This window comes from Vipera ursinii, assembly GCF_947247035.1.
Source record: "Vipera ursinii genome assembly, chromosome: 10".
Lineage (NCBI taxonomy): Eukaryota > Metazoa > Chordata > Lepidosauria > Squamata > Viperidae > Vipera > Vipera ursinii.
In genome coordinates this window covers 1,749,511-1,772,792 of record NC_139520.1, presented here as the reverse complement: position 1 = coordinate 1,772,792, position 23,282 = coordinate 1,749,511, and the positions used below count along the sequence as shown (strand labels likewise).

The 23,282-nt window shown below is 46.2% G+C and overlaps 2 protein-coding genes across 5 annotated transcripts in view; both read left to right on the top strand.

The window, feature by feature from the left end:
• FCSK (fucose kinase) overlaps positions 1-23,282 on the top strand; it is a 129,821-nt gene that overhangs the window by 62,324 nt on the left and 44,215 nt on the right. The window lies entirely within an intron of this gene.
• Positions 1-23,282, top strand: part of SF3B3 (splicing factor 3b subunit 3) — a 39,708-nt gene that overhangs the window by 6,072 nt on the left and 10,354 nt on the right. For 3 of the 4 annotated variants that reach the window (XM_083370584.1, XM_083370586.1, XM_083370585.1), the window contains 13 exons: positions 1,292-1,464; positions 3,945-4,086; positions 4,925-5,037; positions 5,959-6,096; positions 6,185-6,288; positions 6,478-6,643; positions 10,005-10,100; positions 10,499-10,571; positions 18,892-19,043; positions 20,010-20,165; positions 20,830-20,985; positions 21,514-21,657; positions 23,095-23,217. In XM_083370584.1, coding sequence (XP_083226710.1) covers positions 1,292-1,464; positions 3,945-4,086; positions 4,925-5,037; positions 5,959-6,096; positions 6,185-6,288; positions 6,478-6,643; positions 10,005-10,100; positions 10,499-10,571; positions 18,892-19,043; positions 20,010-20,165; positions 20,830-20,985; positions 21,514-21,657; positions 23,095-23,217 — 1,736 coding nt within the window. Of the gene's footprint in view, positions 1-1,291; positions 1,465-3,944; positions 4,152-4,924; positions 5,038-5,958; positions 6,097-6,184; positions 6,289-6,477; positions 6,644-10,004; positions 10,101-10,498; positions 10,572-18,891; positions 19,044-20,009; positions 20,166-20,829; positions 20,986-21,513; positions 21,658-23,094; positions 23,218-23,282 lie in introns of those variants that run through there. The other variant, XM_083370587.1, reaches the window with a different exon arrangement.

The following is a 23,282-nucleotide window of genomic DNA, read 5'->3' as shown; positions in this document are numbered from 1 at the left end:
GCCGAGTCCAGGAAGCTCTCCAAAATCCTGCACCAGTTCAGTCTGTCATAGTCCAACTCCATGGATTATGAATGTTGATGGGGGGGGGGAGAATAGTTAAAAGCCACAGCCCCCTCAAGATTTATCTGAAGCCCTGATCCACACCTCCACACCCCAGGGCAAGATCTCTGCCTCCACTTGGGGCTGAGAGGTACAGTATCTAGCTACTCCTACCAGTCACCTCACCCGGGAGTTTCATGTTATATAGGAGTAGGGAGAATGTAGAGCCCCGTGGCAACCCACACCTTTCCCCTCTTATCAACACCGCCCGGAAGTGGCCCTTAAGGGACGAGCAGGACCAGCACAAATCTGTCTGGTCTTTGAGCCCTTGTGGATTTGTTCTCCAGGGTGCCTGAGGATGGGACAAGAACCAGCAGTGGAAGCATTACCGGGAGACATTTCCGGACTCTGAGATCTAGGAAGCATCCTGTCCCCTGGAGTTACAGAAGGTGCAAGGGTATATCAGAAGCGTTCTAGGGGTGCGGGGTATAGAAAAGGTTGGGAGCCGATTAAAGCAAGAGATGGGCAGCCATTTGTCTGGGGAGGAGGAGGTTGGGTTAGAAGGGCGCCAAGGTCTCATCCAACCCTAGGAGACTCTGGAGTTCACAATTTTGTCTTTCAGGTAGTAACTGCTGGAATTCAGTTTTTATGTCTCATGCTTATGTAGGATGGCCTGAGACCCCCCCTCAGCCCAGACTTACTTTTGTCTGACCGTTGTAGTGGTTTTTCTTCCTGTTCCTCAAAGTTATTCCTTCTGCCCATTGTGCCCCTTGTTCATAGTAACAGCAGTGATGGGTCTCTGGGCAAGGCACAAATAGATTTAGCCTATGCACTAACCAGCTCTCATTCTTCCTCTGATATGACTACCTTTTCTTTCAGTGCCAGGTTAGCTTTGCTTCCTATATATGTCTCTAATACAAATCTCGGATTACTGAAACAGGCCAGCTTTAAGCCATATATTTACTGGACAAGATTTGGGTGGAAAGCTAAACAGATTAATTTAAAGGAGCAGTCTGGGTGGTGATTGACTGGAAGACCCCCAAGGCCCCTTCCAACTCTGTTGTTCTGTATTCTAACCTCTCGTATTGGGAGGGCAAGGAGAGCAACTGTGGGGTGGCAGCTCTGAGCCCGGCCAGTTCAACTGGCCTGATGAGTCTTGAGAGGCTGAGCAGGACAAGCTCTGGGTGGCTTTGACCCTGTACCAGAGGGCTTCCCACCTTCCTTTTTCAGCACTTCCTCTCTCTGCCTGCAGGTGCCATTGAGAAGCAGAAACTTGTGTACATTCTGAACAGAGATGCTGCTGCTCGACTCACCATTTCTTCACCATTGGAAGCCCACAAGGCCAACACCTTGGTTTATCATGTGGTTGGAGTTGATGTTGGGTTTGAAAATCCAATGTTTGCTTGCCTGGAAATGGATTACGAGGTAGTATCTCTAAAATGATTTCTAAACAACTAGATCTGTGTTAGGTCAGCTTGTTGAGATTGTTAATGCTTGTAGTTGTGAAACTGCTGCTTTCCCGGGCTTGCAACACGAATGCATTCTTCAGTTCAAGGAATAAACGTACGAGAAGTGCTTATAGTGTGTGCAATTGCTAACACTGTCTTTACTTTGAGGCTGGCGGGCATATGTGTTTAGCTTGGGATTGTGGGGTGCTGTCATTGACTTCGAAGGAGAATCTCTAAAACCCCAGTGCCTCTGTCCCACCTGTTTGGTGGTGACAGCTACTGGGAGGAGAGTGGACAGAATGAAAATGCCAGTCTGGATCCATTTCCATGGATTCTATGATTCTGTGCTATCTATCTCTGCTGAGGCTACTCTTGACTTACAAACGGCCATTTAATAACTGATCAAAGCTACAATGGCCGTGGAAAGACACCTCTGGCCATTGTAAAATGTCACATACCCCCTTCTGTAATCCTTCAGCACACACAGTTGTCTGCAGTTGTGATAATGGGCCACATTAGATTGTTTCAGCAGGATGGAGAGCTAGCGGCCTTCAGTGTAGCTACTACTACAGGGAGTGCAGAATTATTAGGCAAGTTGTATTTTTGAGGATTAATTTTATTATTGAACAACAACCATGTTCTCAATGAACCCAAAAAACTCATTAATATCAAAGCTGAATATTTTTGGAAGTAGTTTTTAGTTTGTTTTTAGTTATAGCTATTTTAGGGGGATATCTGTGTGTGCAGGTGACTATTACTGTGCATAATTATTAGGCAACTTAACAAAAAACAAATATATACCCATTTCAATTATTTATTTTTACCAGTGAAACCAATATAACATCTCAACATTTACAAATATACATTTCTGACATTCAAAAACATAACAAAAACAAATCAGTGACCAATATAGCCACCTTTCTTTGCAAGGACACTCAAAAGCCTGCCATCCATGGATTCTGTCAGTGTTTTGATCTGTTCACCATCAACATTGCGTGCAGCAGCAACCACAGCCTCCCAGACACTGTTCAGAGAGGTGTACTGTTTTCCCTCCTTGTAAATCTCACATTTGATGATGGACCACAGGTTCTCAATGGGGTTCAGATCAGGTGAACAAGGAGGCCATGTCATTAGATTTCCTTCTTTTATACCCTTTCTTGCCAGCCACGCTGTGGAGTACTTGGACGCGTGTGATGGAGCATTGTCCTGCATGAAAATCATGTTTTTCCTGAAGGATGCAGACTTCTTCCTGTACCACTGCTTGAAGAAGGTGTCTTCCAGAAACTGGCAGTAGGACTGGGAGTTGAGCTTGACTCCATCCTCAAGGCCCCACAAGCTCATCTTTGATGATACCAGCCCAAACCAGTACTCCACCTCCACCTTGCTGGCGTCTGAGTCGGACTGGAGCTCTCTGCCCTTTACCAATCCAGCCACGGGCCCATCCATCTGGCCCATCAAGACTCACTCTCATTTCATCAGTCCATAAAACCTTAGAAAAATCAGTCTTGAGATATTTCTTGGCCCAGTCTTGATGTTTCAGCTTGTGTGTCTTGTTCAGTGGTGGTCGTCTTTCAGCCTTTCTTACCTTGGCCATGTCTCTGAGTATTGCACACCTTGTGCTTTTGGGCACTCCAGTGATGTTGCAGCTCTGAAATATGGCCAAACTGGTGGCAAGTGGCATCTTGGCAGCTGCACGCTTGACTTTTCTCAGTTCATGGGCAGTTATTTTGCGCCTTGGTTTCTCCACACGCTTCTTGCGACCCTGTTGACTATTTTGAATGAAACGCTTGATTGTTCGATGATCACGCTTCAGAAGCTTTCCAATTTTAAGAGTGCTGCATCCCTCTGCAAGATATCTCACTATTTTTGACTTTTCTGAGCCTGTCAAGTCCTTCTTTTGACCCATTTTGCCAAAGGAAAGGAAGTTGCCTAATAATTATGCACACCTGATACAGGGTGTTGATGTCATTAGACCACACCCCTTCTCATTACAGAGATGCACATCACCTAATATGCTTAATTGGTAGTAGGCTTTCGAGCCTATACAGCTTGGAGTAAGACAACATGCATAAAGAGGATGATGTGGTCAAAATACTCATTTGCCTAATAATTCTGCACTCCCTGTATTTATAACTGTTTCACGCCTGAGGCTGAAGGGTCAGGTCTGAAATGGCAATTTCTGAGAAGCAGCGGAGGAGTCCCTGCACTGCTGCTCAGGTTTGTGCAACCGAGCTTTGGGCCGGAGGAAGCTGTCTGATCCGGCTTCTGAGCCCGTTTGGTGTCGCTCTCCTGGGCACGCTTGCTCTAGACACATTGAGTCAGCTCTGGATGGCTGGGCTCTGCAGAGACTTTTATGGAAGCTTTGCAGCACTAGACATGTCCTTGTCTTGTTATACTTTTTAAAAGAATAAACTACTCAAATTTCACATGGGGCATAAATGGTATTGTTTTCCTTAGGAAGCTGACAATGACCCCACTGGTGAAGCTGCAGCAAACACCCAGCAGACCTTGACATTTTATGAGTTAGACTTAGGTTTGAACCACGTGGTCAGAAAATACAGCGAACCGTTGGAAGAACACGGCAATTTTCTTATAACAGGTACCATCTTTTTCAGCCCTTTTACGGAAAAGGCACATACTTAGGATTCATAAACCCGGAGAAAGGTTTGTTTATGTTTTGTGCATGCCATAGAATCTTTAAAAATTTTTTAGTGTTGTTTCATCCTCTAAGAAACAGTTTGTATATATTGATTTTCCATTCTGTAACCTTAAGCAATCAATCAGAAAAGAGCTGAAAGGAATCTTGGACGCCTTCTAGTCCAGTCCCCTGCTCAAGCAGGAGAACCTATACCGTCTCAGACAGGTGGCTGTCCAGTCTGTTCTTAAAAGGCTCCACAACTTCTGACGGCAAGCTGTTCCCCTGGTTAATTATCCTCACTGTCAGGAAGTTTCTCCTTAATTCCGGATTAGTTGCCTTCCATTGTTTTCTCTCCTGCCTTCTGGTGCTTTGGAAAACAAGTTGACCCCCCCTCGAATATTGGAAGGCTATCATGTCACCCCTAGTCCTTTTCTCTAGACTCGCCCTACCCAGTTTCTGCAACCATTCTTCATGTTTTTTTCTCCAGGCCCTTTTTTGCACTTTTTTCAAAGTCTCAGCAGCAGTATAAAGCTGCTTCAGAATTTCTTTTTCCAGCTTCTGAATACGTCTCTTCCTTTTCACTTGTACACTTCCCTGCTGTGGTTCTGATTGCCCAGTCCTTATCATTCGCCTCTCATAGTGATAGGTGAACACTTGAAGGGATAGGTGTAAGCCTTTCAATGTTTGACATTCCGATTTTTGCAGAAGTTAAATAAAGTTGCCAAAAAAACATTTCCTTTTTAATGTAAAGAAAAAAAGTACAAACTCAGCTCTTCTTTAACGTGGCCATGTTCTATAGTTCCTGGAGGCTCCGATGGTCCGAGTGGGGTACTGATTTGCTCTGAAAACTACATTACCTACAAAAACTTTGGTGACCAGCCAGATATTCGATGTCCAATTCCCAGGAGGAGGGTAAGTATCTTGTGGTCTTTATTCTTCTGAAAAAATTATTTCATCAGTACCTGAAATAATCCATCCCAGTGTATTCCCAGACCTCATTTCTGCAGTCCTTGGAGGAAAACGAGGATGGCAGGAAATAGCTAGGAAAAACAGAAGGTCTCAGTCTAAGCCCTGAAATAGTTATAAATGTTTTTTTTTAAATAAAAGCTCCAAGTTTCTCCCCAAACAAGGAAAAAAAATAGAAAATCTTGGCCCTAATAATTGCATCATTGACATCTGCCCTCTTGAGTCTTTATCACGCTCACGGGGGTTGAATCCCTCAAGTCTCCTGTAATGATGAACCAGGCTTTTTTTTTAAAATTCCATTTATATCCCGCCCTTTCCAAAGACTCAGCGCGGCTTACAAGCTTAGCAGTAGCCTTCATTCTATGTATATGCCTGCTTATTAGGGCTTTCACACACACACCCCAAGCGGCATTATTACAAAGTCAGCTTATTGCCCCCAACAATCTGGGCCCTCATTTTACCTACCTGGGAAGGATGGAAGGCTGAGTCAACCTTGAGCCTGGTGGGATGCGAACCTGCACTAATTGCAGGCAGCTGGTGTTACTTAAGGAGGCATTAGCCCACTGCTCCACCAAGGCTTTGATAAAGAGAACACGGAAAGCTATCCATGAAGCTGTCCAGCTGGAGGAGAGCCGATCGGAGAGCACTGTTGCGTAGAGCCTTTGGGGAGCCTGAAGGGATCGTGTCTTTCGGGACATCCGCAGAGGGTGGATAAGGTGCTCTTCATCAGCCCTTTTTCCTCTAGTCGATTCTAGGCTTCTCAGCAGAAATGCAGACAGAGGCTCTTTGGTGCTCTTAAACTGCTGACTTTGGTCCTTTGAGGCCAGGCTTCGTACTTTGACCACTAACCTGCTCTTTTTTTGACAGAATGACCTGGATGACCCGGAGAGGGGCATGATCTTCGTTTGCTCTGCTACCCACAAGACCAAGTCTATGTTTTTTTTCTTAGCTCAAACAGAGCAGGGTGATATTTTTAAAATCACCTTGGAGACTGATGAGGACATGGTAAGTCTGAGCACATGTAGTTCGAAAGAAAGAGAGACCTAAAGCCACCAGGGTTGTCTCATGCAGAATGCCTTTGTGCTGGCTTTAGGTCACGGAAATTCGGCTGAAGTATTTCGATACTGTTCCTGTGGCTGCAGCCATGTGTGTCCTGAAGACGGGCTTCCTTTTTGTGGCTTCCGAGTTTGGAAACCAGTAAGTGCCATCTCCAGTTTCCCCTTCAAAGCGAGAGGTGTCCCTGGAAGGGCTTCTGGTTGGCACCCAGCTCCGCCTTCTCCATATTTGGGGGCCGTTCAGGCATGGGAAGGCAATGCAGGAGCCTCGCGAAGTCCCTTTGGTTGCCTGGCATAAGGCGGTGCCCCTCCTGTCCCTCTTCTGTCGCAGCTACCTCTACCAGATTGCCCACCTTGGAGATGATGACGATGAGCCCGAGTTCTCCTCTGCAATGCCTCTGGAGGAGGGGGACACCTTCTTCTTCCAGCCCCGGCCTCTTAAAAACCTGGTCTTGGTGGATGAGCTGGACAGTCTCTCCCCGATTTTGTCCTGCCAGGTACGTGGCTCTTCCACATGGATCTTCGCTCGCCCTAGCCTGTGCCAAGCGGGGCAGCTTTTGCGGCTGGTGCCAGGTTTGCTGTGGCAGGTGCTGGTCGGCCCCAGCGGAGGTTAGACATGCAGGGCAGGCCAGCCTGTCTGCTGCTTTTGCTCCCGGGAAATTTGCACCTGGAGCTACTGCTCCGTCCCTTATTTGGGGAATCAAATGGTTTTCATGTTCAAGATGAATGATTCCATATTTTATGTATTTCTGCCTGCCTGCTGCTTGTTAGGACCCGAGAGGTCCATAAGCTCTGCGACAATTTAGCGTTGTTGTTTTTTTGTCTTCAGTGTTCATCATGCCAATACCCAACTCCTCCCTTTCAGTATAATAGTAGTTTTAAACTTCACCATTAAAACGGTAAGATACATTTTCTTCTAAAAAAGGAATCGCTACTTTCAGATAAATTGTAGCAGTATGACTGTTAAGTAACAGTTCCTTTTAGTTTATTCCCAGAATATTCTTGCAATAATTACCCATTTTATTTGGCAAATAAAAATGATTATTTCCCACAAATTCTTACACATAACACTACATTTTAAATATTACATATCTCACAAATAATACATCAATCAAAATGTATTTATACAAGACCAAACACAAGAAAAAGCTCAGGAAGACAATAACCATAATTTTTAATTTTAAAAAATTGTGAAAAAAAATCCCCAAACAGTGCAATAACAGGCAATAGAAAAAGAATTCATAAGCATCCCAAAGGGATACATTTCAATAAAAACCTCTTCCAAACGACTGGACCATCAACCTGCCCCAAGATATGGGAGAAGAGCCAGGTCTTCAGTAGCTTCTGGGGGTTATCAGAGTGGAGCCATTTGGATCTTTGTATGTGTGTGTGTGAGAGAGAGAGAGGGAGAGGGAGAGGGGAGGGGTGTGACAGAAGTTTCCCAAGTCATGAGCATTCCTCGGTATGCCTGCTTTGTAAACCTCACCAGTTGTTGGTTGGATTCTGCCAACCCACAATGCTAGTTGCTATCTGTAAAACCTTGCCTGGCCCGGTCCTGTGGGATTGCCATGGTGTCTGCCCAGCCAGCTAAATCTTGTAGGATTCCTTTGACTAAACAGTGCCATCTGCTCATCCCCCAGAAGTGTGCTTTTCTTTTATATAATGTTTTAAATAATTTTATAATACCCAAAGTTGCCTGGAATTGGGTGGCATATACATTTTGTATTAATGCTAATGCTAACAATAACAACAACTTTATGTATGATTGACTAACTTTATGTATGATTGACTTGCGAGGCCGGTGTGTTGTGCAATTAGCTCACATGGTGTAATAAGATGGAGGGTTTGTGTCACTGTAAGTTGGGGGTGGGGGCACAAAGGGAGGCTCAGCCAATCTCAATGTATACATGGTTGTACTTTGACAATAAAGGTTCATTAACAACAACAACAATAATAGCAGCAAAGTAGTAACAATGGTGCATTGGAAGATCTGCAATAAATATCATTTGCCTGTAAGCAAGAACTGGTGGAACCATAAAATAAAGTCATAGAAAATGAAAAAGTTAAATTGCTCTGGGACTTCAGAATTCAAATAGACAGGCATCTGCCACATAACACCCCAGGCTTAACAGTTGTTAAAAAACAAGTGTGGATAATGGATGTGGCAGTGCCTGGAGACAGCAGAATAGAAGATAACAAAATACAAAGACCTACAAATAGAAATAGAAAGACTGTGGCAAAGGCAAGCAAGGGTAGTACCAATAGTAATAGGTGCCTTGGGTGCAATCCCAAAATCACTGGAGCACCACTTGAACACTATTGGGATTGACAAATTTTCCATCAGTCAGTTGCAAAAGGCGGCCTTACTGGGAACAGCTTGAATCCTGCGCCGAGATCTGTAATACCATCAAACATCCAGATCTGCCTATCCCAGGTAAGGGATCCTTGGTAAGGACTCGATAGGTAGACAAAAATGTCAAATCCAGTCTGAACATCTCGCTGGCTATGTGAATAATAATAATAATAATAATTATGCTGTATGCTTTGTATGCTGGCATACAAAGCCAGCAACCGACAGGAAAGGCCATCTCTGCAAAGCAGCTGAAGAAACAGTGGATCACCAGGTTAGCTGCTACAAGATCATGCAAACTGATTACAAACAATGGTGTGACAAAATAGCAACAATGGTGCATTGGACAATCTAAGAAATACCATTTCCCTGCAAGCAAGAACTGGTGGGACCACAAAATAGACAAAGTCATAGAAAATGAAGACGTTAAATTGCTCTGGGACTTTAGAATTCAAACATACAGCAACACCCCAGACTTAACAATTGTCACTAGGAAAGACCCAAAAAAAGTGGATAGTGGATACTGTAGTACAGCAGAACAGAAGAGAAAGAATTGGGGAAAAAATTACAAAATACAAAAACCTGCAAACAGAAGTGGGACACTGAGGCAAAAGAATACAGTGATACTACCAATAGGCACCTTGGGTGCAACCCCCAAACATCTGGAACACCACTGGAGCACTGGAGAAGATTGATAAAATTGCCACTAGTCCATTCTAAAAGGCAGATTTACTTGGAACAGCTTACATCCTGTGTCGCTACTTTTATTTCCATTGAACAACTGCCTATCCCAGGTCCTTAGGAAGGACTTGATAAGTGGACAAAAATGTTAAATGTAATCTGAACAATCTGACTGACTGCGTGCAATCCATCGTTCACGTTCCTCTGCTTCTGCAGAGGGGGCCCTTGAGGAGAGGAGTTCCTGGGAGCAGAGGGATCTCTGCCAGGGCCAGGAGCATCAGTGGTCCTTGGGGAGAAGGCCCCTCTTGCTTCGCTCTAGAGCAAGAGTGCTAGAGATGCACCTTGGAAATGAGGGCTTTGTGGAACAGGCCCAGGAGTAAATGGGCATCAGTCTTGCCTCTGACAAGGTTCAAGGTGCTTGTAAAACATTTTGGAAAGATGGTTGGGCTATGAGAATAAAGAGAGAATCATTTTTATACCCATGGCCATGATGACCGGAAACTTCCTTTGGCCTTCATTCAGGTGAGCGAACAAAGTATAATAAGCGCTTCCTGACAGAAAGAGGGGGCCTTTTTCTTTGCAAATGCTGTGATCTGTTTGAAGTTAGGATGCTCGGGTTTGCCTGACAGATAAATGGCCCGGGGATAGTGATATTTTACAGTTAAATCCTGCTGTTTGTTGCTCGTTTTACTGCTAAATTCTCCAGGTTTACATTCTAGTCACATCAGATGGTGGCAGCCTTTCTTTTCCTGCTTTGAGAGAGAAGCAGAAGCAGACCTCAGAGGGTCTTTTGGCTTCTTATTACTGGTTTTTGAATTTCTGTGTAGATTGCTGATCTTGCAAACGAAGATACCCCTCAGCTGTATGCCGCATGCGGAAGGGGGCCTCGTTCGTCCCTGAGGGTCCTGAGGCACGGCCTTGAGGTAAGAAGCCTCCTGAGTGAGTGTGGAGCCCCATCTGAAAGCCTGAGCCCAAAGTGGAGAATGGTGCTTTCCTTCAGTTGGTGCTGATTGACCAAAGTGCTTTGTTTCTTTCCTCCATGTTTTTGTTATCTGCTAGGCTGTGAATCACTATTCCTGTAAAGGAGTCATACAGGCCAAGCCTCCTTTCTCTTAAGATGTTGGATAAAAATGCCTCTCCCCCCCCCCAAAAAAAAATACTGAGTTTTTCCCCCAAAGCTTTTTGTGTGCCTGGGATTTAGTTGTACAGAAAGGAAGGAGGGCTTGTATCACCCCGAGTTTGCTGTGTTTGCTATCAGCTTCATGGCTATTTCATTTTCACAAATCTTCTGCATCTAAGCTGCTGTTCTGTATCTTGCTAGGTGTCTGAAATGGCGGTCTCAGAGTTGCCCGGTAATCCCAATGCCGTGTGGACAGTGAGGAGGCACATTGAAGGTAGGAAGAGTTCTTGCGTGTGGAGAGAACTGGGAAGGAGCAGGGCTCAGGTTGAGGCATCCAGGCACAACCAGCTGTGGGCTGGTGTGGCGTCAGGATGTCCTAATGCGAGATGCAACACTCCCCAACACTGCGTTGCAGCGCAGCTTGCAGCCTTTTGAGTAGTCTGACGGTTACAAGATTGGTAGGACTAACATGTGGCTCCTGGAGCGCCCGTGTCCTGGAGACAGCGTTATCTGGACCTTGGGGATATTTGGCGGGCCTCTTAGTCATTTTCCCTCCCTCCTCAGCTGCTTCTGTCCTTCCCTGCTGCTGCCCCTGGAATCAGTTCACAAGGCTCTTTTGGTGTGGCTGGATGTCCTTGCTCTGTTTTTCTAGTTCCTGCAGATTGCTCTGGTGGCCATGGACTTTGCGGGTTTTTCCCCTGAGATGTTCTTGCTGCAGTACCAGACCTGGAAAGGAGACACCATAGGGTCTTGGCTTACAGATGGGATTCTTGGAAAAATGAGATTTGCTCTACTTTGCTCAAGTGGTCAGGATAGGCATTGGATGAATTTTATTGTGTTCTGCAAGTAGCCTTGTTGGCATTTTATAAAACAAGTCCATTTTATCAAATAATTTCTGGCCGAGCATTTTACTTTTAGACAGAGATGGTGGTGACTTCCCAGCTTCCTGTGTTTGAAATGGGTTCAGATCTTTTCCCTCGTCTGATCTGGTTCCAGACCTCGTTTTAGTCATCCATTCATCTTGGCGATCAGTGCCAGGAATCAGAGCAGCTTGGTCCAGGCTGGATAGTCTGTTAGAGGGGCAGCTCCAGAAAAAAAATTGTTGCCTCCTCTTATATACTGGGACTGGTTGTGTGTGAAACTTTTCGTCTCAAAGCATTTTGAATGCCTCTAGTTGTGACCATAATATGCCTCATAGCTTCATCTTGTGCCCTCTTGCTATTTAAATGAAGCTGCTGGGGTGGCATAAGGAGGCTGGAAAACCAGGTTCTTTTCTGTTGCAGTTCAAGGTGGTTGTTTAATTAAGCTGTGGTGTTCAGTCAATCAAAATTGAAAATCAGTTCATACAATCAGTTCATACAAGACTGAAGGATTCCTGGTGTTTGCAAGTTAGATCAGACATTGGATGGATTAAGGTTCCCCCGCACATGCATGCTAGTCGTTTCCAACTCTAGGGGCCGGTGCTCATCTTCCTAGCTAGTGTTAGTACACCCAATGCAGATGCCAGATTTGACCAGTATGATGCAGGCCTTAATTGTTTGGGTTACTGTTTGGGCTACTCTAGCATGTTCATATGGGGCTGTGTCTGAGCGCATTTGCTGTGGGGTACTGCCATGGGATTGTTGATGGGGATGTTATGGGGAACATGCGTCTCCCTTGAGCAGCAACTTCACTTCCACAAGTCTGTGTCTAGTTTAAAGAGCTGGCAGGGTGCAAGTTTAAACCAGGGGGATGGAGTGGCTGTCAGTGGTGGGCTCCCGTGAGAGGAACTGGCTATGAAAAGGAGGGGGGTTGTTCAGCTAGTAGCTTTCAAATAGTTCACTTAAGATGGTGTCAGACACTGATGATTCGGAGGGTGGAAAGTTGTTCGTTTGGGTATGCCTGGATGTTTTTGCAGTGTCATGTGTAATGAGGCTCCATAAGTAATAGAATAAGTGTGTAGTAAATTTTTGAGAGGTTTGAGGATTGCTGGATGGTGAGAAGCTGAATTTAGTGTGGAACAGGGAAAAGGCTATAATTCATACCGGCCTGCCCCAGCAAGAGTTGGCACTGGACTGCCCTTATTGCTGTTTTCACTGCTTTCAGGAAATGTTAGAAGGGAGTGCCATTGCGTGTGCCTTCTAGATCCGTTGGGGCAGTGCCGTGTGGTTGGTGCCCACCACTTCAGACCGAGCAGCTGCAGAACAAGGAAGAGCCATTTAGGTTGCCAGTGGGAGTACCCGAAGAAAAGCTGGTGGAAGCAGCTGGATGTGGTTAGCTGCTGGGAGAGGATCAGGGGAAGAACAGTAGCTGGCCTGGAGAGCCAGGAGGAGAGAGTGGCCTGTGGGTGTGAAACCGACAAAGAGCAGCAGACAGAGGAGGAGAGCGCTGGTGAGTGCAAGGACAGACTGGGTGGAGGGATCTCAACCCTGATTGCTGGCGGGGAGAGCTGAGCGTTGAGAAGGGCTACAGTTATATTGTAACAAGAAGGTGGAGTTGGCTGGGACTCAGCGGATTAAGAGTATGCAGTCAGTTCCAGTAGGATAGGTGGATTGAATGGGATAAACTGGACGGAGGAAGCATCATGCCCATTTCCAGGTCACTCACATGCTGACAACCTGATGAGACACATGGGCCGTGTAGCCCCCCCCCCCCCACTCTCTGCCAGTGTTTTCCAGACAGATGCAGAGGTAGGCAGCCAGGACACACAGCCCTGGTCCACAGCATTACAGTTTGGGCAGTAATGTTTTTTCAGAAGCCTGTCCTAGGATTCAGGCACTCATAATAGCAACAGCAACACCACTTATATACCACTTCACAGTGCTTTACGGCCCTCTCTAAGCGGTTTACAGAGTCAGCATCTTGCCCCCAACAATCTGGATCCTCATGGAGGGCTGAGTCAACCTTGAGCTGGTGAGAATCGAACCGCCAAACTGCAGGCACCACCATAGCTCATCCCTTAACTTCAACTTGCGGGGGTGGGGTGGATATTGTCTGTGGTGACAGCAACCTTCCTACTGAGCAAGGGGAATTTTGGTTGGTTTGTGACTGTGATGAACGTGATTTTGCATGTGTAGTTGTGACTGTTAAACCTGTATGTGGGCCCACTCTTGAACTGGTATTTATTTTACAGCAAAGGAGATATTAACTGAATATGGAAGGCACTGACAGCTGTCATTTCCAATGGACAGATCACTTTCTGTTCAAACAGTAAATCATTGCCATTCCAAATCTCTTCAAGGATAGAGGACCTGTTAAGGCATCTGATGGATCCATTTGGTTTCTTGGTGTGTTTGAAAGATGCATAGAACCACTTATCTTAAAGTAGAACTCTTGGCAGCTCGGAGGGATTTTTCCACAACTTGGTGGGCAGTTCCATCTTATTGCCGGTCAGTCTCTGCTCTTCAGAGCTGGTCAAATGAATCTTGAAGGAGATCCCTCCTGAGTGGGCTCAGCCCGGCCACCAGCTCAGGTTTGCCAAGGAGTCGCAGCAGCCGAAGCGGAGGGGGTGAGACTGAGCACCCCTCCAGGCTCACCTCCGTGTCCTCTGGGCTACACTGGGTCTTCAGTAGTGATGAAAGTGACACGGGGTTAGTTTCTTCACCACCACCCCACGGATTCCTGGCTTGGGGACACTCTGTAGCAACTCAGGCCCAGCGAGCCAAAATGCCTGGAGTGCGCCTGGACTAGTCTGCAGATTTGGGGGCCATAAAGTAGCTTCTGTCTGCTTTTAGATGCCAGTTAAGCGGAACCAAATGAAGGCAGCTCTGGGCGGGCCTCCTTGGGATTCCTTTTGGCTCTTGGAATTTGTAGCATGGTCGCTGCAACTGAGCAAGAACTACGGGTACTCCTCCCTTAATGACCGGTCGCTTAATGACCATTTGAAGTTACAATAACCCCACCCCCCCCAAGTTGCTTTCAACCCATCACTGAAGCTATGACTGCTTCTGGCAAAAAATGCCCATTTGGGAGAATGGATTCACTTAATGATCACCGTGACTCACTTTATAACCATTGTAAAAATGGTTGTAAAATTGAGATAAGTCATGTGGCGACCCACTTAATAGCTGCAGTGACTTACAGCGGAAATTCCAGGTTCAGTTAATGATCGTTGAGTGAGGACTACATGTACACACACAAGTTTTTCCCAGGAAGATGTTGGAAATTGCTCCATCCAGGTGTTAAGGGTGAAATCAGACTCGTTGCTCCCAAATGCTGGAGCCCATTTGCTAAGCGGCTCCTGTGATGGAACTTCTGCTGGGTCAGAACTGGGTTGTTGCTAATGCTGCTTTTCCTGGAATGTATCACCAAATGGCCTACCCAATTCTCTGGTTTACCCTGGCGTGTGCTAGTAACCCAGAGGTGGGACGGTTGTGCTGTGGTAATCCTGTTTTCCTCTGGTTTTTGCATCTGAAGTTCTTCATTCTCTCTTTTGTGGTGTCTACGTAACTCCAGACAAATGCTAACCTTGGCTGGTATGTGGTTATGATACTACCAATACCAAGCCTTCTGTTTTCTTCCACAGGTGGCTGGCAGTGGAGGTGCTGATCTCCTCCCTCAGGTGTGTACTTACAGCTACAGGATATGTGGTGCTGTCTGGGTAGTGGTGGAACAGCTTTGAGACTCTTTGGCCTTTGTGGCTGAAGGCCTCCATCCTTTGGCCTCTTGGGATAAGATGGGCCTCCTCTGTACTGGAAGCTTTGCTCACGTAGCTGTACGGCAGAAGTATTTTTCTCTCACGTATCTAGAACTTCCTTATATTCCTGTGGCTGAGATAATGTGTCTTGCACAGGCTTCCCATGTGCTTCCAAGTATACTTAGGGTCTCCTAAGCTATTCTAATAGATAGCCTATGTGTTCATTTCCATATTCCATAAAACCCGGGAATCTTGATGTATCTGTATTCAGGATGGTTATCAAATCTTAAAACACACCCAAATTCTGGAATTCATGCACAAGATAGATGGAGCTCTTATTCTCTGCAGTTACTGTATGTAGTGTGTCAGATAACTTCTAACCTAATACTTAGGTACAACAGCGTCCCACAGCTTCTAGTTTTAGAGTTCCTCAGCTGGCAGTCCTATTACTGGGAATTCCAGAAATTGAAATCCACACATCTGGAGAAAGCAGGCTAGCTGGATCCAGCTCCAGTGTTTCCATGGCTGCCATGGCTCACTACAGAATCATCACTGCCCATGTTGTGGGCCTCCTTGGATTCCCCCCGTGTGTGCGGTGTTTCCTCACAAGAAGGCTCTTCTTGACAGCGTCCTTCACACCTTTGTTATTTCCTTCTAGTGAAGCCAGGTTGGGCTGCACTAGTGCTTGTACCAGGTACCTGCATATTTTCCCCACTCGCACGCTTTACCTGTTGATGAGCATCTCTGAAAATCTAAAACTCAGCTGTCCCTGCCTCTGGAATCGCCTCCTGCTTTGCTTCAGTGCAGAGAAGCCAAAGGCAGCCTTGAGCGGCTGCCACAGTTCAGATGCCTGTCCGTGGTGTTAACCCTGCTGCTCAGTACTTTCCGCCAAAGCCAAGATTGAGAAGATTGGCTCTCGTGTTCCTGCCATCACATGGACAATTTGCAGTCATGTAGATCTTTTTGACATCAGTAAGACAGAATGCCAGGCGTGAGCACTCTTAGCTAGAACTTGAACTAGGGCTGAACTCTTGTGTGAACTCTTACTTCTCATTTTCCCTAAGAACTCATTTCAGGAATGGGCAAAATCCAGCATATCAGGACCATCAGCCTGCAACGTGTTAGAATTCTGATTCTCGAAACTGTTGGTTCTTCACGTTTTGGCACAATGACCAGCAAATGAGAAGAAGTATGCTGAGCTTTAATTCTTGACTGAGCAGAGTCCATGGAAGCTGATGCAGATTCTTGCTGACAGCTTAAAATTAAATGGAGCTGCTTTTTTCCTGTTGAGTTCTAGCACTGGAAGAAGTATAGGATGGACAAGGATGAACAGATACACAATTATCATATTAGTCACAATATAGATCATCTTAACATGAAAGATAACTGAAAGCTTAGCAGTGATCGCCAAGGTCCTTCCCGACTCTTGTTCTGTTATTCAGTGAGATTTGGAAAGATTAAAGCTGTTTTCTGTTTGTGGGGGAAAGTGGGGGGCAGGGAAGATGACTTCAGACTAGCTAGAGACATCCCCAAAATCGAGGCTGGAGCTGGTCCAGGCCACTGCACCAGAGGGTCCAGCTGAGCCTTGTTCTTCAGTCTGCCCCAGGAGGGGGCTGAAGACTGTTAAGGGGCAGGGTGGTAGTCCTGGGCAAGGCGCGATAGATTGCAGGGGTCTTGCCGGTTAGAGTTGTTGAGACTTCTGTTGTTGCCCTGCTGATCTCTGGGGGAGCTCTTGGGATACTGTGGCCTTCTAAATCTGAATGTCTCTTCCAGTTGTGCTAAAAGGAATGTTTTGGGCCGATTTGTGAGAGTGGGACTCCTTTCAAAAGTTCCATGGCTTTTTTTAGTTTTTTAGAGTGAGACGGGACCACAGCTGGCTGTTCAACTTCTGAGTCCAAAGCAATTCCAGAAGTTGGTGTTAACACATTTTGTGTAATAGGATTTTCTACCTTTTGCTGAGAATTCTGACAGTCTTATTAGCTTTTCTAAACAGTTTGTTCTTGGGTGGGTGTGTGAAAAAGCTTTATGTTATCAGAAAGTTTTTTTGGTTCTCACTAGATCAGCTGAGTAACATTAAAGTTGCATGTAGGTAGTCTTCATTTAGCAACTACAGTTGGGCCTGGAATTTCCATATGACCTGATTTCACAATCATTTTTATGACAGTTGTAAAGCAAATGATCAGAGTCATTAAGCAAATCACACGGTTGTTAAACCAATCTATTCTGACAACCGGAGTTTTTTCCCCAGAAACCAGCAAAAACCACAATCACAAACACTGCACCTCTGTAGAGGTTTCCTGCCCCGACCGGTCTGTGTTTCAATCAAACTCTGGTCTGAGCCTTGCAAGGTCACTTAGCCCTTTATTACAGGGAAGAGAGGACCACCTTCTCTTTTCCCCTGCAAAGTTCCACGTCCGGGTTTTTTATTTGTCTGCAGGGTCAGAGGCTCATTGGGGAATGCGACCCCATCTCTCCCCTCTGAGGGACTAGCGTGATCCGATTCTGGCTCAAAGATCATGTTGAAGCTTAATATAGAACTAATAATCATATTAACAAGACACTGCTTAGATTCACAGTTGCATGTCCTCTTATCAAGAATACTCTTTTGCTTTTTTTGGTCATGACTTGCTCTGTCATCCCTGAATTTTGACGTTTGATTAGGACAGATTTTCCATTGCATTCTTGGCCTCAGGGCAGAAAACGGTCTGTGAATGACGGTACGTTGGCCAGCTGGTTGACTTTCACTTGCCTCATTCTTCAGACCTTTGGAGGACTTGCACAGTTTCCACAGTGACCCTAGTAACCCTTTGGAGAAAGCAACAGCTGCTTCTCTGCTGTGGTTGTCTAAAGAATGTGCCTCGGTTTCTTGTGACACCAGCCCTGCACCTGGCACCTATGTGACCCTTCAACCCAAGCGATGGCCACCTTGCCTGCAGCTTTGCAAGACAGGATTCACTTTCTGACAAGCTCTGTGATGGTCAGGTCTTGGATGTTGGCCTTTGTTTGGGACTACTCGCTTAGGCCCTAGAGCAGCGGTTCCCAAGCTTTTCTTTACCCCACACCCTACAACGCTTCTGATACATTCTCGCACCCCTTACAAAAGCTTGAAATAATGGCAACAAATAATGCATATACACTATAATTTTGAAACCCCAAGTTTTCACACCCCCTGGAATATCGTCTCGCACGCCCAAAGGGTGCAAGCACCCCTGGTTGGGAGCTCCTGCCCTAAAGCATCAGATCTGATGCTTAGCTTAGCTTAATAGAATATCCTTGACATCACCTTGATTGGCCTGCCTAACTTATCGCCTGCATTATTCAGGCGTATGAGGCATGGGAGCTGTGGGAGTTTTTGAGTCTTTTGTGCATTTTCACAGTCCTTCTGCCTATCCCACCCAAGCACTTGGGTCTATAACTGAACATTTGTGGAGGCATCAAAGAACTGAAGCAAATCATAGTAGTTTCCATTGAAGAATCAATTGCAGAGAACCATTCTGCTCTGTCTGTTGATTAACAGGGAAGATTGAGAGTAGAACCAAGGATCTTTCCCTTCATTGATGGTGGTGTTCAAGCAGAAGCCAGAGAGCCCTCTGCTTGGGAGGCCACCATTTGGACCCGTGGCCTCCAGGGCTTCGGCTTCTTCCAGCTCTGTGTTTCTTAATCAGCCTGCTGGTTTTGCAGATTGATCACACCACGTCATGTGACTGCTTTCAGAATTCAGCTCTGGACTTTCGCATCTCCTGGGTTCAGAAGAAGAACTGCTCTTATTCTTAAGGTTCACACCAGAAATGAATGAATCACCTGAGGCTTCTGATATTTTTTACGTAATGTCGAATTTGGTTTCCCAAAGATTAGCCATGGCTTCCTGGAGGCTGAACGTTTTTCCCCTGGGTGCCTTACGGCAAGTATCAGAGATGCTGTAGGAGCTTCTATGGGCCATGGACCTCCCTCTAATCTTTCCTTCCTCTTCTCTCACCAGATGAATTTGATGCTTACATCATTGTGTCTTTCGTGAACGCCACCCTAGTCCTGTCTATTGGAGAAACAGTGGAGGAAGTGACTGACTCAGGGTTCCTTGGTACCACACCCACCTTGTCCTGCTCACTGCTGGGAGATGATGCCTTGGTGCAGGTAAGGGCACGGCTTAACAGCTGATTTGCCCTTTTATTTTATCCATTAAGTAAAACTATTCGCCATGAAGGAGAGCTTGATTTTGAGGCAGTATCATGTGATTCTTTGGGCCCCTCAATTTCTTTTTGCATCCTGCCCTGTTCTGCTGGTGTGACGGAATCCACGGGTGACCTTGAGGAAAAGGGAGGAGAGATGCTGCCTCAGGGCCGGTACCCCACAGCTTAAGAGCCAGAGGGAGATCTTCCCAGTGGCGCAAGGAGTTAAATTGGAGGGTGGGAAGTTGGTGCTGTCAGTCTTGCCAGATTTTATTAATTTAGCCCATCTTGTCATGTCTCTGCCTGGTTTACTTGGGTGGGCTGACAGCTAGGGTGTTTCTTACTAAGGTAAAAACTGCCATGTGATATTCTGGCTGTCTCGATGGCAATATTACTTTGAAAGAGATCGTGCTGGTGCAGTCAGTGTAAATGAATTTCAGATGGCTGCCAGAGTTACTCTGCTTGTCAGCTGTTTTTATGATTTGAATAATACAGATTTCTTAGGATGTGCAAAACTTGCCATCCCAGGGAACTTGCCTTCAGCTGCTCCTTCTTCCAAAAGATTCATTTCTAAAAAAGAGCTGAGTGACTGAACTGTCCTGAAAAATACTACCCCTTGTTGGGAAATTTTCCTTAGTGTCTCATTGGTTACAGAAAATGTCTTTTTGTTGTATCCTTGTTATTTTTTTTAAAAGGTTTGTGTTCCTGGGCTTATTTTTTAAAACAACTGTAGGACACCTCAGATTGCTGGTTACTGAGCTGGTCCACCTTACTAGATTAATTGAAACGGAAAGCTTAATGATCACTAATTGTAAGAGAATTACCAAATTCCTTGCGGACCATAAGAGGTACACAGCCTTGAGAGGAGCTTGTGGTGGGCAAGCAGTGACTGGTGGGACCTTCTCAGCATCTCATCATTGTACCTCTTCAGGTTTATCCTGATGGCATCAGGCACATAAGAGCAGATAAACGAGTTAACGAATGGAAAACACCTGGGAAAAAAACCATTGTCAAATGTGCCGTGAATCAGAGACAAGTGGTGATTGCGTTGACTGGAGGAGAACTGGTTTACTTCGAGATGGATCCAGTACGTGAGCATAGAAAGTAGATTTGGGCTGGGTTGTAAATGAGGATGAGAGCCAAACCAGCATGTCGGTAGGGCTGGATGTTGGTTTGGGATTCTGAACAGGGTGGCCTTGATGGAGCAGAGACTGCTCTGGAGCATTTCAAGGGTGATGGTCCATTTTCAGTGAGGACCAGGAGTTTTTGTTGTTAGTTATTGGGAGCAGAGATGATCCTTTTTCAAATGTCATGTACTTCTAAGACGGTCATTGGCTGCCAGTCTTCACAAAAGCTCTTGCCAGTGGCCTTCCTTAAAATGGCCCCAGTTTCTTAAAAAGGATGGCTTGAAAATATGGGTAATCCTCAACTTACAACTGTAATGGAGCCTGCCGTAAATTGTGACAGTCATAAAGCAGGTCACCCACACGACTGATCTGATTTTACAACCATTTTTTGTGGTGGTCATTAAGTGAATGCTATGGTTATTAAGCGAACCCATTGTTCACTATGGGCCAGTTTTGTCAAAAACTGGAACTGGCTGCGGGACACTGCAAAGGGGATATAATGCGAGGCAGTTTCCAAGCACCTGAAATGTCAGTTAATCACTACCCTCAGTGAGTGTCCTTGTCCGTTTAGCCCCTTTACATTTCATTGGCTGACCTGCCTCTACTTGCCTCTTTACACACTAGTCTGGACAACTGAACGAATACACGGAAAGGAAGGAGATGTCGGCGGATGTTGTGTGCATGAGTTTGGCAAACGTTCCACCTGGAGAGCAGCGCTCCCGTTTTCTTGCAGTTGGACTGGTAGACAACACTGTACGGATCATTTCACTTGATCCCTCGGTAAGTGGCTGCCTTGAAATATTTATCTACATTGCTGGTTTATTGTTCTAAGGCTGACGCTGCATGCCGTGCTTTTAAAGTTTCATTTTCTGTGGATGAGAATATGCCGGCGAGTGTGAGGCCTGCTGAAGATGAGTGCTTAAAAGCGAGGAGCATCGTGGAAACGCTCCAAGAGCTGTTGACCCCCCCCCATCCCAAATTTCTGTCAGTTTCGCCCTATTTTAAGTAAACGCCTCACATGCCATTTTTCTCCCCAACTCAAGCATCAGCCTCTGCTTCTGGGCATTCTGGAAGATGGGTTTCTAGCCACAAAGAAGGATTCCGAAACATTAATAAAAGAATGTTACTTACCCGGTAGAAGGCCAAGAAAAAAATTAAAGCATTACTTAAGGCGGGGGCACTTGAGTGGAAAATGGCTCCCTCTCTCCTCTTGTGCTCTGGGTGGCTCTAAACATGCCGCAGGGATCCCCTGTTGACTGTAATGAGCAATTGGCTCCCGACTAAAGGTGGGTCCTTCATTCTCCTCAGGACTGTCTGCAGCCTCTGAGCATGCAGGCTCTCCCTGCACAGCCAGAATCCTTGTGCATCGTGGAAATGGGTGGTGCCGAGAAGCAAGATGAGCTGGGAGAACGGAGCTCCATTGGGTTTTTGTACCTGAACATTGGCTTACAGGTGAGTGTCACACCCCCATCGGAGCCTGAATCTGCGGAGGAGAAAGATTAGCCGGAACTGAGATCCAGGGGTCTTTGGAGGAATATGGGGAGGAGCAGGCCGAGGAAGGGAGGAACAGGGGCAGGAGGACCAAGAGAGGCTAAGCCATGAGCAGGAGAGAGAGCTCAGCTACGAGCAAGGACCACCCTCTCCCCATCCTTGAGCACGGAGAGATGGCGGGAGCAGCCCAGGCTGGCCCGCCCCTCTCCACAAGGCACACTGGGGACTGAGACTTAAGGAGACGCTGTGGGGAGGGGCAGACGTTGGATGTTTCCTGGACTTCTTGCTTTATTTCTTGCTTTCTGGACTAATTGGTTTAGTCCCTTGCCCTGCTGGATTTCTTGTTTTGACAACCGTTGTGCTTGCAGCCAGAGGCTGCTGGAGGGAGGGTGTGTGTGGGGGTGGGGGGGGGTCAATTTGTTCTGGGACTTGCCAGAAAGGTAGGAGCATTTGGGGAACATTTGGAGCAATAAAGGGGCAGTTTGAACTGTCAGCTTACTGTGTTGCCTCTGTGCCATGTCTGGATCCACACTGAGAAAGGCCCAGGAATTCTTTCTAGCCTCAAAGCTCTTCCCTGTTGCAGCCTTTGATTGGGCTTTTGTGCTCCAGTTGTTCTCAGTCCAGTCACTCAAGGCTGTTGCTTGCTTTAGCAAATATTCCACATCTGCCAGCAGTCAGTCCAGAAGAGAAAACTCAGTACATTCCTCATTTCTCTTCCCCATTCCTTCATATTGCCAGATTTTATTTTATGCCAAGTGCTTTTACGATCAAACAAAATAGGAGTGCAATAGAGGCCTTCCTCAGGTGAGATTCTTTCGAGGATGAGAAGATGGAAACTTTAACTAACATGCAGGTGGTTTCTTGCGAAACTTGCCTGTTTCCCTACAAGACATGAGCAAGTTCACTCTAAGCCTGCATCCAGGCCTGTCCAGCACAGCCTGTAAGTGAGCAGCCTTGGCCTGGGTGGATGTGATCCTGCTGCTCTGGTCCCCCCGCCCCCCAGTTTCATTTGCCTGGGAGGAAGCAAAAGAGAAGAGAGTCCTTGGTATGCATTGGCCATATTCCTGGGGAAGGAGAAGAGGCAGCCTACGCCTCCTGGAACTCTCCAAGAGACATGTTTGGACATGAATGCTGCTGTGTTCTGCCCCGCCCCCTTCTGTGGGGCAGGACTTTCTGTGGTGAAAAAGAGCCCTACTGCTTCACTGCAAAGATTCTGCTGTTGTTGGCTGCATTTCAAAATGCCCCGTTTCTTAATTTGAAAAAGTTAGAAATGCTTGTATACTTCAGTAGCAGTGCCAAGTTTATCCATGCTCAAGTTGGAGAGTAGCTTGAAATAATACATTGGAATCAAGATCTGCTTGGAATGTGGAGTGAACCGGCTCTGCTTTTGCAATCTAGAACGGTGTGCTCCTCCGAACCGTCCTGGATCCTGTCACTGGTGATCTGTCTGACACAAGAACCAGGTACCTTGGATCCCGCCCTGTGAAGCTGTTCAGAGTCCGGATGCAAGGCCAGGAAGCGGTGAGTGTGACACATTGTCATGGAGTGTGTGGGATCTGCCTTAAAGCAGGAAAAGGAAATTAACA